The sequence below is a fragment of the Plectropomus leopardus genome, chromosome 16 (assembly GCF_008729295.1).
Source record: "Plectropomus leopardus isolate mb chromosome 16, YSFRI_Pleo_2.0, whole genome shotgun sequence".
NCBI lineage: Eukaryota > Metazoa > Chordata > Actinopteri > Perciformes > Serranidae > Plectropomus > Plectropomus leopardus.
In genome coordinates, this window is record NC_056478.1 from 17,113,927 (window position 1) to 17,129,833 (window position 15,907).

At 39.0% G+C, this 15,907-nt stretch overlaps 1 protein-coding gene across 1 annotated transcript; it reads right to left on the minus strand.

Moving 5' to 3' along the window:
- Positions 1-7,427: 7,427 nt before the first annotated feature.
- hsp90ab1 (heat shock protein 90, alpha (cytosolic), class B member 1) lies at positions 7,428-14,534 on the minus strand. Its single transcript, XM_042502876.1, has 12 exons — positions 14,428-14,534; positions 13,184-13,327; positions 12,634-12,840; positions 12,106-12,265; positions 11,679-11,812; positions 11,285-11,593; positions 11,009-11,174; positions 10,703-10,893; positions 10,012-10,159; positions 9,289-9,557; positions 8,400-8,733; positions 7,428-7,992 (listed from the first exon to the last, which is right to left on the minus strand). Exons 2-12 carry the CDS (start codon positions 13,325-13,327, stop codon positions 7,874-7,876), a joined length of 2,181 nt encoding a protein of 726 aa, XP_042358810.1. The 5' UTR covers positions 14,428-14,534; the 3' UTR covers positions 7,428-7,873.
- Between the last annotated feature and the right edge of the window lie 1,373 nt (positions 14,535-15,907).

The following is a 15,907-nucleotide window of genomic DNA, read 5'->3' on the forward strand; positions in this document are numbered from 1 at the left end:
TCCATATCTTTTGATTATTGCTCCAATTGTCTGATTTTGATTGGCTTGGCTGCTGATCGTTGAGCCAGCCACACCTGTTGTAGTTTGGGGTGCAGTGTAACAAACAAAGGGAAGTTGCAGGAAAACGTGCAGAAAAAAAGGAGTCCTGGGTGCCTGAGTCTACAACAAAGGTGTGTTAAAACTCTTTCTCTATTGCTGAGGCACTGGCTGTAATTGTGAAGGGGATTGGCTGCTATATTTTTGTTTTTTCTTAACAAAATAAATCAGTTTTAAGCGCAGTTTAATTAAAAAAAACTCTAGTAAGATAATAAAATAATAACCAACATAATACTTTAAACCTTAATTCAGAGATTTTGCAGAAGTCAAGAAGAGTCTTGATCCATGCTGGCAGCTCTGATTGTCAGACAACAAGTGTTAGACTCTGTTAACAAAACTAAACTGTTAGATAAACCAAAGTATTGGACAAATTGAAAATTTGACACTACGTGAAGTCAGGGGATCAGCAAAGTCATTAGGATTCATTTTATGGGAATTAGGGCTGGATATCAGTGCTCGATACCTTTATGGTATCAGCCGAAATAACTCGGTACCGAGTAGTATCGAAACTTCTCCATCCAAGCAATGTCTGCGTTTGATCATATTTATACGTGGATCTAGAAAAATATCACTATTTGTACAGTTCTTCTTGCAGCCAATCACGGCAAGCATTCTTTGATGAAAATGTGACGTGATTGACCCACTGCAGCAGCTACAGCCCATACAGTCTGTGGTGTGGTGAAAACATGCAGTGCATTTGACAAGACTTGGTAGTTTGTGTGCCAAGGTCCCTCGCCTGCGGTGTCTGGTGGCATTTTATGTTTAATTTATTCATCCATTCATACGTAGGGTGTCTAATAAAGTACTCTGTGGTATAAGTACTGATATTGGTTATGGTATTGTAATTTTTTTATACAATACCCAGCCCTACTGGGGGCCATTTAAGTATGTACAAAATGCTGTTAAAATCCATCCAGCAGATGTTGAGATATTTCAGTCTGAAAAACTAATGTGGTTAAAAATGACAGCAGTGCAGTAATGATTTTTTAGCTGTAATTGATTTGCTGACTTTTTATTGAGACCTGTAAACAGTGCATTTCTGAGCCCTATATGCACACTTTCTCTCTGCTCTTTTGGACCAATAACTAAAGTCTCAGTTTGAGGAAATTATGGCTTATCTGTAAACTGATGCAGCTTTCAGGGGAGAAATGGAGAACGAGATAAATGGCTATATAGTTTGGTGTCATTTGCAAAAAAACGTAATTAGTTGTAGGTGTTCTTCTCTGCCATCTCTCCATATTTCTTACACTCTCTCCACTCTTATCAAGAAAAGACAGCGTGTGGTACAATATTTTCGAAACAAACAAGTCAGAGCTGCTCTTTGCATTCTGCACTGATTATTAAAACCAGACCACTATTATGATTCACTGAACAGCAAACTGAAGGCCGCGTTTGACTGTTAAGTGTGAGAAAACAGTTCCCCCTGGTTTATCAGTCTCACAGCTGCTTGATGGGGGAATTTCCCCACACCTCTCATTTCACAACGGCCTACACCTGTAGGTACTGCATCACAACGTCAGCGTCTTAAGTCCTCTTTTCAACAATACAAATGAAGAACGAGAGGTGGTGGGGGTGAGAGAGGCAGCAGGCAGGCAGACCTCTGGTTTCAGACCCCAACAACCAGTCATTCTGGGCTCTCGCTCTGACCACAGGAATAAGTGTTTTACTGTCACTTTTATTAGCCAGCACAAGGATGTGACTGTTTTGGAAATGCCCGGCATGACTCCGGAGCGTCCTGAAAAAAATCTTTATATTCTGTTCCTCACAGTGCAGCTTAACTGTGGGAGAATTGGAGTATTTGTCAAAAACAGGAAATTAGACATTTTGGTCAATACACAGTTTTCTTACTGAGAGATGAGAAAAAGATTAAACCGCAGAAAATCACTTCACCGATTTTCAACCAGCTCTGTATCAAAACAACGTGGGTAGTATGTGCAGATAAAATGTGGTAAACTTCCCTCATTTTACCCAGTGCCGAGATACCCCCCCACCCACAGTGAAACTCTATCTAATGGCGTATTTTACGTCTTCTGGTGAAATTTAGCTTGCTTTTGGGCTGTTGCCCGAACTAGAGGCTGCACTTGTGCATTTTTGTATTGCCTCCTCTTTGTGTCCACCACTGTGGACACAAAGAGTATACAGCTGATCAAGAGCATTACCCGTCCCTCTCTCTCTCAAACTCGTACCAAAATCCAACCAAACAATAAAACGAGGCAGTGCTGATCGAATATCAATCTAGATTATGTTTTTGCACGGCTCTTGCCCGGTTTAGCTGTAATACTGAGTGTTTATGAACAGGAAGTGGGCGCCATACAATTTGCTGCACATTGAAAACAAAGGCAGAATAAACCGAAAACAGTAAAACTAATTAGCATTGATCAAATACAAACCAAAATTCTGTTACTGAGTTGTGTATTTCTCACCTAAAAGGTTTCAGAAACATGTTTTAGCTTCACATTCAACTGTAATTCATCGTTTGTTAACCAAGTGGCTGCCACTAAAAAAAAAAAAAAAAAAAAAAAATGTTTTCCACCGGCTGCCGTTGTTTTCAATCCTCATTATGCCACCATCGACAGGAGCATTTATTGGTAACTACTAAGCTCAATTTATTATTTATGCCAGGTGTCATTATTGCAATGTATTCCACACAGACTGTTTACCTGCTATTCAAATGTGACTGGTCAATACTTCTTGGACTACAGACAAAATACAAAAACAAACCAGAATTATATCAATACTAAAATCTTGTGCAATCACATACAGATTCTGCATGCATAAACCGATAACTATTTACAGAGATTAGCCAGCTGCTGGCAGTAGCTTCATATTTATTGTATAAAGATGAGTTATCAAACTTTATAGAGATAGAGATATCAAACTTTTCATCTGATCATGAACAGGGAAAATGACATAATCCAGTTTCCCCATGGTCAAACTTCTTTAGATTATTTTTTAGTGTCTAAACAAGCAGCACAGGGACCACAAAGCACCCTCTCTAACATTTAGGCCACCACCACCCACTCCCTTATTGTACATGTGGAACGCGAACAGTGTAACGGACTACGCGCAACTCTCTTACACCGAGTCATAAAGGTTATCACTTTTGTGGGTTGCTGTATTTTATACCTTTATGATAGAGGATTTTTATTTCTCTTCATCTTGCTTCCTTCCTTCTCAGTGTGGGTGTTAATGTTGTTCCTGTCTGTAGTATTTACCAGGTGCTGTAAAATGTGAGCAGTAACACTATGCCTGTAACAAAGTTATTTCAGATTTTGAGTAGTAATTATGTTTCTGGCATTGTAACCATCATGGAAACTTAATTACGCCACTTTTGCACACAGGCCTGCAGGACGCTGTGGTTGCAGCACCGTAATGCCACATTTTTTTAATTTATCATGCTCATGCTATCTGCAGATTTTCAGTTATGCAAAAGCCACACATCTCGGTGGCAGTCTGTTTCTAACAAACAGAGACTGTGATTAAACTCTTTAAGTGGGATATGACGTATTCCAGCCAACACTTTTTATGCTGATTTCTGCGAATGAAACACAATACAGAGAGATGAGACGATACAAAGGTCACAAGAACTGCGCAAGCAAAAGTTACACAACACCAGCCCACTGAAAACACAAGGAACCCCTTCCTCCTCCAATTAATATACTCAGCATGTGTAGGTTGAGAACAGATTTACACACAAGTCAAATGTTTCCACAGGAAGTCTTTTGTTGAAACAGGGGCAAGTCAGACCAGATTCACCTTTAAACTTCACGAGGGAAACCTGCGCTGACTCTTGATGAACTTAAGAAGTTTCCACCAGCTGAACTAGACAGAGACGTTACTACTCATGGAGGCAGATATTTTCAGTCCCTAATCAGGATGTTTACATATTTTTATTAGCAGTTTGCATTTTTTTTAGCATAAGATAACAGTCAGTTACTCCTAAATTATTCTGATTTTAGAGGGATCGTCAGTATCCAGACACTTGGACTGTGTGACCTTTTGGTTCCAGGCTTCAGCATCCTGTATCTATGTGCATTATTTTTTAAGGGGACAGTCTTGGAAGTGGTTCGGTTCAATATGTGGTGCTGTTTTAAGTTCAGTAAAAAAAAAAAAAAAAAAAAAAAACCTTTGAAAGCTGGATTGACATCAGTTTTCTTGTGCTACGTTCAGAGGCCTTTCACAAGCTGTTTGCACCCTTTGAAACCTGAGAAAAGGCAAGGAACAACTTGGAGAAAGAAAGTCCCACAAATTGCAAGAAATTAGTAAAATGTGACAAGAAAATTATCCAAAAAATTATTATCTTTTTAAATGGGAACAGTGTCCAGAAAACTATATTTAAAATTATAATTATTTTTTATGTTTATAATTATGTTAGAGAAAAAATATAATAAACCTTATAGAATAAATATTTTCAGTGTCATTTTGTAAAACTTTGTATGTTTTGTTTATTTATTTAGCTTATTTTCAGGTAATTCTCTTGTAACTTTTTTTTTTTTTTTTACTAGTTTCTTGTTTATTTTTGGGCCTTTCTAATTCATGTGCCAAATAATTGTTATGTTTTTGTTGCCTTAAAATAAATCATTTATATCTACATAGGGAGTGGGTCCTCCATGCCAACAGTGAATACAACGTGACCGGTGCTCGTAGGCATACAAGTGCATGGCGGTATATCTACTTGAAATTAAGGTTAAAACTATTTTTGGACACACTCTTTATATCGTGAGGTAACTATACTTAAAAACTCAGAAGTAAAACCAAGATGTTAACTTATCAGACTACATGGCCGAAAGTATACAGGCATCTCTGACCAAAATAAATACTTTAGTTGCTGTTCAGAAACGTTATCACTTCAGAGATACTTAGTGCCATCTAGTGTGTGAGGAGTGCAGATTGCAATCAGCTGAAATTTCTCCTGGTTAAAATTACTTCATTGTTTGTTGTTCAGGATTGGTGCGAAAATGTAGATGTTAAAAGTTTTGTCTTTTCTTGACCACTTTGAGGACTCGTCCATGCTGGACAAAATCTTTCACAGTAGATTCTTGTCAACTTTTGTTAAGGTCAAGAATGAACCATGTAGTGTAAAATGTCAAGATTAAAGAAACAACATATTTTTACATTTATTTTCATAATGTAATGAATACGTGTTCATGGGTATGGATTTGCAAAAGAAGCAAATTAAGACGGTGGTCGGGGAGATTACAGAGGCATTAGAGGTGCCACACCATTCAAGATGTCAGCATGTTTCTGAATGACACAGCTGAAGTTCCCCACTATCACTTTGACTGAGGAGAGTATGAATGTGTGTTCAGGAGGGACAGACGCCCACACTTTGCTGTTTTTACTGATGAGAGCAGAAAAGCTCCTGCCAACCCCCTCAAAGCTGCACGAAGCACATGACTTCCAGGAAAAGTATGCACTACACGTTTCCCCCAAAGAGTTCAGCTGATGATGCATCACACTTTCAAGAAACGTATTCAGCATATGGCTTTATTTTACACTACTGCCCACATGCCTCTGTCATGCCAGGCTCACTGACAAATTATTATAGTTTACTGCTATTATTTTTGGTAACACTTGTATTTGTTCAGCATTTTGTGGGAGTTAAAAACTCTGATTAACACTTTTGTGAAATGAAGTGATAAGATGTGTTACATTTGTATGACAGGATTTGCATGATGCTGTTTTTCTGATGTCCAACATTATGCAATTTAATCTAATTTCAGGTTAAAGTTCCTGACAAGCTTGTGGGGACACGAGGTGCAGGTGAGAATCTGCTTTTTGTCTGAGTAAGAGAAAGTTGTTGTTTTTTTTTTCCCAACGGTGTCTTTACTGATTTACTTTACTGAAACAATAAACAAGGACATACACATAAACAGACTAACAAAGAAATACAAAAAACTCGACATCTGAACAAAATCTCTATATGATAACTGAAGATTTAATACACATGTAATCCACCCCTACCCCAAAATAGTGTGAAAAAAAACAAAAGCAAAAAAAAGAATGAAATTAAACCAATAGCAGTACTAGAGCTGCAGCTAATGATTAGTTTCACTATCAATTAAATTCTCCAGGAAGGGACTGTAGTCTATTTATCAGGGGAGGGGTGGCTGGAGTGTGACTTTTTATTTTTCATTTTTTAAATGTTGATCACCCTGAAGCTACAAATATTGTTTCTTGATCCTCCCTGAGTGACTAGGAGTTAATGCATCACCCTCCTTTATTATAAATAGCCTTCTAAATTTTTTTCATCTCCACACCAAATGTTGGTCATATTGGAGCTAATGCGGCAAACAAACATTACTGGAGTCATCGCCAAAAAAAATAAAAAAAGCTAACTTCTTAAGCAAAATAAATGATGTATTAAAAAATGTTAGAAATGTATATAATAATCTGTTTTTACAATTTCTGCCTGTGTGTTTTTGCTCTTCTGCATGTTCCTACCCTAAGCCCCCCCCCCCCCCACCCCCAAAAAAAAAACAAAATCATAAATACCTCCCCCCAGTGCTTAAAAAAGTATATGACATGCCTCCCACTATTAAAAAAAAAACTGTTATTACTTTTTATCATAAGTACATTGCCACATTTCAAGTTGGGTCCGATGAATCAGTCATATGAATCAGTCCTGATAAAAAGACCTACTTTTTATTTATTTTAATGGTATTATTTTACACAAGTACTTCAATTTGAGTACATTTTCTTTAAACTAGCTACTCTTGATTACAGTATTTTAGCACCCCCCCCCCCAAATAAATTAAATTAAAAATATTCAGATTTTTATTTAAAATTAAGAAACTATGTATATTATTACTGACATTAATTTAATTGTCAGCACTTTTCAGGTCTTTTGTTAAAAAAAAAGTTTGTTATCTTTCTTGCAACCCTTTTTTTTAAAAAACAAATTTTTTCTAATTTTTGGGTAATTTATTATCAAATTGCCTTCTTCCGTGTTTTTGAAAGAGATCAAGCTACTCTACACTTGTGTCCAAATTCTGTAGTATTACTACAGGGCATGTGCTACTTGTATATATTAGTAGTCTGTAGTTGTACAAGAGACATTTCTGTGAAGACCTTCCCCAAAACTGATTTGTTCGTAACTTATGGAGCATGTCTCCACCTAGTGGTCACCTGGAAGAACAGTCTGAAACCCTTAAATTTCAAGTCAAACAAAATCCCAAACATTGATTTTAATCCCTTCTAAAATAAATCTGCTCCCCTTTTCAAAATCTAACAAATTTGTATGTAGATGATGCAGAGTTAAAAATGGTGTAAGTGAATACACTCTGTTTATCCTTGTCATGTAAGGCATAAATACAACCAAGACAAAAACCTAAGGTATTACATCTTTAATTTTTTGCAAAACAAGACTTGGAATACAGACAAGCCTGGACTCAGGCAAAGGAATCATACAGTCCTCTCTCCATGCAGCGTGCAGTGTTGCACATGAGCAGAACCTCCCCACACCCTCCACCAGACCTGATCTGATAATGGAATGTACCATTCCCATGTTCACACATTTTCCACTCCAACATTTAAAACTCAGTGCAACAGGGTACTCGTTTAAAACATAAGTGTTGTCACCATGAACTTGAACAGCGAAAACCAAAACGGCTTTTCTTAAAAAGGTCTTGCAGAGTAATGCTCTGGGCGCAAGAGCAACACTGGTCCACCACACAACATGAATGACTATTTGTTTTGCAGTTACTGCAGTTTTAAAGGATGAACAATTGAAAAGTGAGGCTAAAGTGTTAGAAATCTGAGGGCGGGAGGGTCGGGTTTAATCGACTTCTTCCATGCGTGAAGCGTCGTCTTCACCATCGCCTTCTAGGGGAGGAATCTCATCTGGGACGGATGTATTGGTGGTCTCCTCTGTGGAGACATCGTCGTCATCGATGCCTGCAGATACAAGATGTTTGTTAAATATCAATAATATGCACGTTAATACTAAATCGGAAATACTTAATGATCACGGGGGCAATTGTGCTTTGTTACAATCACTCTGATTAAAGTATATAAAATAATAAAATACAGTTTAAATGAAAAAAATCAGCACTAGTATGTAAATATTTAAAATTATATGTACAACATGCTGTGGAAAAATATAAAAAAAAACTTAGTGCCTTTTGCTACAATTCAATGTACAAAATTAGTATGTAAAGTTAGAAATATAAAATATGTGATGCTACAATGTACAACAGGCCTATATATTCTCAATGTTGTTAATATACACACACACATACACTAATATTAATTGTACATATTTTCACTGTTGTTACTACAATATATCCGTTGTGTGTCCTTACCCAGTCCGAGTTTGATCATTCTGTAGATGCGGTTGGAGTGGGTCTGTGGGTCGTCCAGGGAGAAGCCTGAGGACAGCAGGGCGGTTTCGAACAGCAGGATGACGAGGTCCTTCACAGCCTTGTCGTTTTTGTCGGCATCTGCCTTCTGCCTGAGAGTCTCCACGATGGGGTGGTCGGTGTTGATCTCCAGGTGCTTCTTGGCCATCATGTAGCCCATGGTGGTGTTGTCCCTGAGTGCCTGGGCCTTCATGATCCTCTCCATGTTGGCCGTCCAGCCGTACGTGCTAGTCACAATACAGCAGGGTGAAGACACCAGTCTGTTGGACACCGTCACCTGGTAGGAGCAGCCAGACAGAGACATTAAGACTCACAAAGCACAACATGCAGAGCGTCTGAACAGCAGGCTGATCTATTACAAAACTCAAGTTAATAAAAACATGCAGAACAGTCATGTTAGAAATAAATGCTCAACACACCAGCATGTCCAAGGCTACCATCTGTTTGCCAGTTCCACACTTAATACATCCATGTAGATGCCTTTTTGTCAAAATTTTAGTTCTTACATTCTGTTAACCATGAAAAACTGAAACAGGCATTTGTTAGATCACACGCTGAAGCTACATTTCCAAAAAATGTTTGACTTTACAACTCCATAATCATTTAAAACCCATCGCTAGTCAAAAACTCATTCAGGGCGCGCACACACACACACACACACCTCGAGGGACCTCCTTGCAATACTATGAACTCACCAGAATACAATTTAGGACCAGTTTAGGGCACCTGTTGCCAAACAAACAACTGCTGTGAATTCATAAGATCCTAAATCCTACAGTGTGAGGACAAAGTCAGGAAAATCAGATTGAGTAAGTTCATCGGGTTCACTGACCTTCTCCACTTTCTTGTCCAGAATCTCTTTCATGAGCTTGCAGAGGTTCTCGAACTTCACTTTATCCTCCTCCATCTTTTTCTTCTCCTCCTCGTCCTCTGGCAGCTCCAGACCCTCCTTGGTGACGGACACCAGGCTCTTGCCATCAAACTCCTTCAGCTGCTGGACGCAGTACTCGTCAATGGGCTCTGTCATGTAAAGAACCTCGAAGCCACGCTTGCGGACGCGCTCGACGAAGGCGGAGTTGGCCACCTGATCCTTACTCTCACCTGAAGAAGTAAGTTAATAATGATTAATGTTACAGACAGATTGAATACCATTGGCTTACAAGTAAACCGCTAAAACTTCTACATACGTTTCTGTGTATAGGGCAATTTCCCCCCCCAAACGTTTGTACAGCTTATTAACAAGTTGTTGTTTTTTTTTTTATTTGCATTTTAAGAAATGATGACTTGTACCAGAGCTTACAAATCATAATGGAACAGGAATTAACATACAGAGATATCAAAGTTGGAAAAAGAAAAAAAAAACAGCATAAGATAAAAATAGCTGGTTACATAAACATTGACTCATAGGAAATAATTGAACTGGTTACATAAATTTCATTCAGTAAGATTTATTTTTCTGAGAAATTTAAAAGTCAGGATACAAATTACCAACATAGAAAAGATACTTTAACAATTAAATGTTTTGTGGAAATTAAACTGAGAGCGTCAAACTCACCAGTGATGTAGTAGATGGACTTCTGGTTCTCCTTCATGCGGGTCAGGTACTCTGTGAGGGAGGTAGTCTCGTCTCCAGACTGGGAGCTGTGGTAACGAAGCAGTTCAGACAGCTTCTTGCGGTTTTGAGAGTCCTCGTGGATGCCCAGCTACAGACGGAGAGTAACATAATTATAACATGCTAATACAGGACAATGCCATACATCAGTAGCCAAAATCACAATTAATGAGTTGCATCCAAAATGTATTTGGCTAATCTATTAACTACTCTTCATGTTGCATGTGATGGTTTTTGAAAAAAGTATTTATCATTTGCCATACTAAAGTAACTGCATCTACAGTACTAAGTGACTAGTCTACTGAACATAAGCACAGTACCAAGTGTAGTACCCGCAGTAATGAACGCTTGTATCCTTCGACAAGCAATGCACAACTGCGTGAGATTGTATTGGAGAATATACAAATACTACAACTATGTCAGCTGCCTTTTAAAAATGTCTGGCAAATACAGCTATGACTAGACTGCCTTAAAAAACAAAAGGGTACAGCAACATTTAAGAAAAAAGGTAAACCTTTTGAATCCACTGAGAAGCACTGAGGACGTAAGAAGTGCATTATTAAGGAACATTAAAACATCATAACATAAATGTTCGATAGTTCAAAGCTGCGCTTCACAGGTTTATTTTGCATACCTTGATGTTCTTGGAGAACGCTTCGTAGAACTTCTTGTAGTTCTCTTTGTCCTCAGCCAGCTCGGCAAAGAGCTCCAGACACTTCTTGACGATGTTCTTGCGGATGACCTTGAGGATTTTGCTCTGCTGCAGCATTTCTCTGGAGATGTTGAGAGGCAGGTCCTCAGAGTCGACCACACCGCGAACAAAGTCTGGAGATTAACGTAAAGCACGGCTTATTGGAACCCATTTGTGCATTTCATCCGTCTATCAAAACTGCTTTTTGTAGATGTGCTGCAGAGCAAAACGCTATTTTGATTGACTTACTGAGGTACTCTGGGATGAGCTCTTCACAGTTGTCCATGATGAAGACTCTCCTCACGTACAATTTGATGTTATTCTTTTTCTTCTTGTTCTCAAAGAGGTCAAAAGGTGCACGGCGGGGAACAAAGAGCAGGGCCCTGAACTCGAGCTGGCCCTCCACTGAGAAGTGCTGCAAATAGGAAAAAGATTCACCTTAGTTTGACTTTATTTGAAGCTGCAGACTGTGCACGCTGGCACATATGAACCATGCAAAAGCTGCTTGTGTGTTGCACCGTTTACCTTGACAGCCAGGTGATCCTCCCAATCGTTGGTCAGACTCTTGTAGAACTCGCCGTACTCCTCGTTTGTGATGTCGTCGGGGTTCCTGGTCCAGATGGGCTTGGTCTTGTTCAGCTCCTCCTGGTCAATGTACTTCTCTGTGATCTTCTTTTTCTTCTTCTTCTTGTCCTTGTCTTTGGAGTCCTCCTCATCATCTGAGCCCACGTCTTCGATGTTTGGCTTGTCATCATTCTCCTCTTTCTCCTCCTTCTCTGCCTTCTCCTCCTCTCCCTCATCATCGCTGATCTCCTTGTCGCGCTCCTTCTCCACCTGCGAATCAAAAACACGGGTTAATCTTCACTGATAAATGGCTTAAACTTGCCAAAACTAAAGTGGGGTCACATTCAGTACTTACAAACAGGGTGATGGGGTAGCCAATGAACTGAGAGTGCTTCTTGACAATTTCTTTGACCCTCTTCTCCTCAATGTACTCTGTCTGGTCCTCCTTCAGGTGCAGGATGATCTTTGTTCCACGACCAATGGGCTCACCTGTGAACAGAAATGTACAGACATGAGCACTCAGAAAATCAAGAGAAAGCCTAAAATCTTTAATACGTGTCAAGTCACTCTAATGGTTTAATTATTGTCCAGTCATATTGCAAATAACCCTTTTCTGCAATTATTGCTGAATGCCAGAAGTTGACATAAGCCCTGTGTGATTACAGCACTATATATCACAATCCTGCGTAAACAGCATAATCAATAGTTACTGCCAACAGCAGATAAGGTCATATGTTGCCATCTCAGCTGCTTTATTTCTGTATCTGTGCCAGGACACGTACCGCTGTCGATCTTGACTGTGAAGGAACCTCCAGCAGAGGACTCCCAGGCATACTGCTCATCATCATTGTGTTTGGTGATGACGACCACCTTCTCGGCAGTCAGGTAGGCAGAGTAGAAACCCACACCGAACTGACCAATCATAGAAATGTCAGCTCCCGCCTAAAGAGGAACAAAATGTATAACATCAGGATGTACCAATGAATAATAATCTCTTGAAATAATAATTTTGAACAATGAGTTTCAGTATTTGAATAAAATAGCTTATAAAAAGTCAAGCATGCCAAATAAAGAAGGCTACAGCTGTTATTTCCATGTGTCAGATGCATGTTTAATCAACATTTGGACAAATATGCATATTAAATCTGACTTGTATTTGAGCCAAAAAAAGGACATCACAACTACTCTCCCAGCTCTGTGTTACAATTTAAGACCAACTAAGTATAGGGTTATTTGGAAATATTCTTGTTGTGCGCCATTTGCCCTTATTTTGTAAAAGCTTTAATTTAGACCATGTTCCACTGTAGTACCTGCAGGGCCTCCATGAAAGCCTTGGTGCCAGACTTGGCAATGGTTCCCAGGTTGTTAATCAGGTCGGCTTTGGTCATGCCAATTCCAGTGTCGATGATGGTCAAGGTGCGGTCCTCTTTGTTGGGGATGATGTCAATTTTCAGATCCTTGCCGCTGTCCAGCTTGCAGGGGTCAGTCAAGCTTTCATAGCGGATTTTGTCCAAAGCCTAAAAAGAACATATGAAAGGCCCTGAATACAATGATGGTTGCCTTGTCATAAAATAGCTGTATTGTGTCTGTTGTTTGTAAATGCTAGTCATTTAAACATACATTCAAAATACACCATTCTACTGATAGCTAACATGTAACAGGAGACTACATGGTGCTCATATTTCACAATCCGATCTTTATTTGATTAATTGCAGACAGCTGTGGCTCAGAGATAGAGCCGGTCCACTGCAGCACCATTGCATTACATCATCAATTGACCTGTCATAATAAACATGCAAAATTAAACAGTCAAACTGTTGTTTAGCATCAGAAAACAATACCAGGCTGCTGCAAACTTACATCAGAGGCGTTGGAGATCAGCTCCCTGAGGAAGATCTCTTTGTTGGAATAAAAGGTGTTGATGATCAGGGACATCAGCTGAGCGATCTCAGCCTGGAAGGCAAAGGTCTCGGCCTCCTCCTCTTGGTGCATTTCTTCAGGCATCTACACAGAGAAACATAATGTTTTAGAGCTGCATTTTGGTTTAAATTGTAAAAAAAGGCAAGTGAACACTCTAACGACAGTGAAGCAACAGAGGAAAACAGGCAAAATGTACATTTATTTATTTGGGATTAAATCCACTTCAAAGCTCTTGGTCTTTGGGTTTCGTTAGACATGAAACGGGATCATGCTCACAAGCCGGTTACGCAAAATTGGCCAGCTGCCAAAGTGCTGGTGGAAGTAGCCCTTAACCAACATGGCGTCGACTGACAGACAATGGATTCCGCAAACACGTGCTGAGCATCGGCTTCAGATGAAAATAAGGATAACATGAGGAAATGTGGCGCTAAAAGTATGTTATTACGATTGTATAACGTTAAAGGCCACTTGGTGATAAAGAACAACAGGACGTTATAATAACGAACCACAAAAAAGCCCAAGCCAATGTCATTTAGAGTATCACACAGCAAAGACCAGAGGCCGTATACATGTCACCATCAACAAAATCAGCTTTTTTTTTATTGGTTTACGTAACATTCAAATCGGCATTAAAATTAACTAACTAACCGATATCACAGGCGAGTAGCGGTTAGCGTAATAAACGCACTTGGTTAAATGTTTTGATGTCAATAGATTAGGCTTAAAAATGTGTATTATTATTATTAATATTTGTGTGTGATCTTGTCAGGTCTGATCGTGTTTTTTTTTTTTTTTATCACGGCTCCGATACATAAACCAAATCAGCGTTATCATCTTCACCACACCTGCCTACCGTGCAACCCAATCCCGGCCTAACAGTGCGGCACAGTGCCGCATTTACACACACCACACAACATCGCAAAATGTCCAACGGTACACGACAATACCGCCGTGCGAGGATTAAACATTATGTAACGTAATGCGAACAGACAGGGGACACAAAAATGAGTATGTCAGCGGTAACGTTGGTCCACGGGACAGTTATGAAGCTAAGGTTATCGTCGTGACTCATGATCTCGCATCGTGGTTACATCCAGAGATCGTTTATTGCTGGGTTGGCAAAACAAACATATTAAAAGGAAAATAACGTGCTATACGTATAGACGAAATACTTGTGTACATACCTTGATTATTCCGTTGACTTTTCTTGAATAAAATGCTACCAATATAGTCCCTTCTGCTCTCTGAGGCAGGAAAATGGAAAGGGACTTCCTTTTAATAGACCGGAATCTTTATACACAGTCGCCTCTGTGTGCGGCCGTATCCATCCGCGGTGCACCATTCACCGCCAGCACTAGTCAGTGGGTGAGACAGACAGAAATATGGCAAATTTATTTTTAAAGGGCTGTTATAATACACTGACTTAAGGGAGTATTAAAATGGACGTGTAGAGAAGCGATGAATACGATTTTTTTTATACAATTAATGAATACCTATGTATTTTATTAAATATCAAGCTCCATAGCAATCGACTAGTACAACAGATGCTACAATTTCTGCACCAGCATAAGAATACTGTCAATTAAAATCCCAGGTAGTTTTTATTGTTTATTTTATAGAAAAGAGTCGGGATCTTTTTAATCTGATGGAGGAATATGGGACACCGGGAGGGTGTGCTTCGTTTCTTCTAGCACTTTCCAGAAAAAAACCCGCCTAAAGTGACGTCACGGCTTGACAGCGTGCTTGTCAGATGCAGCCCTCGCGAACCAACTAGAACCTACAACAAAAACACCATGGCAACCAACCACCTGAAAATTTTACAGCCTAATGATAGATACTGAGGGGGAATAGGGTAAAACTTTCTACTAATACATTTAGCCGTAAAACTTCCCAATTTGATTACTAAAATGATTACAATTATTTCGTTTTTAAAGTTTTCTGAAATTGTATGTTTAAATATTTGAAGCCACTTTCAAAATTCATTTTTTCATTATGTTGACATATTAGGGACTGCACTTTATTAATCAGAGTAGGGGGATAGCTGGGGTGTGATTTTTTTCTTAAATATCAAGACCTTCCCAGGTGCTACATTTTTTAGCCTCCCTGAGTGGGTAAAATGCATCACCTTCCCTCCACCAGTAATAACCATATTTCAGTTTCTGGCCATGATAAATGGTATGATTTTAGAGATTTTAAACAAGGTGTACCTATCAAACCCGCTTGGGGTCTGAGGGTTCTTGGAGTATTTAAAATAAATACAAAATATGACCATGTTAAGTTGAATGTTGTTCCTCTATGCCAAATCCAAAAAACATTATTCCCTCCACTAGTGCTTGAAAAGCTATTTGAAGTCCCTCTTACCTTTTTCACCTGCCCCACCCCTCTCATTTCCTAAATAACAAACAGCAGCTCAAGGTTTTACAGAGGGGATTTTGGATATTTCCTTTTTATTACTCTGCAAATCAGAAAATAGTCAACATAAAAAAAAGTTTTAGCCAAGTTTTAATGGGAAAAGGAAAGCATATATAAATCAAGTTTTGATTGATATATGAACAAATCCTTCTGTAAGTATTCTCAATATACTGTAGATATAAGTACAACTGGAAAGTCTGGTGCATGTTTACTGAAGTGGAGAAATCTGTCTTCAAAAAAAAGAAAAGGCAT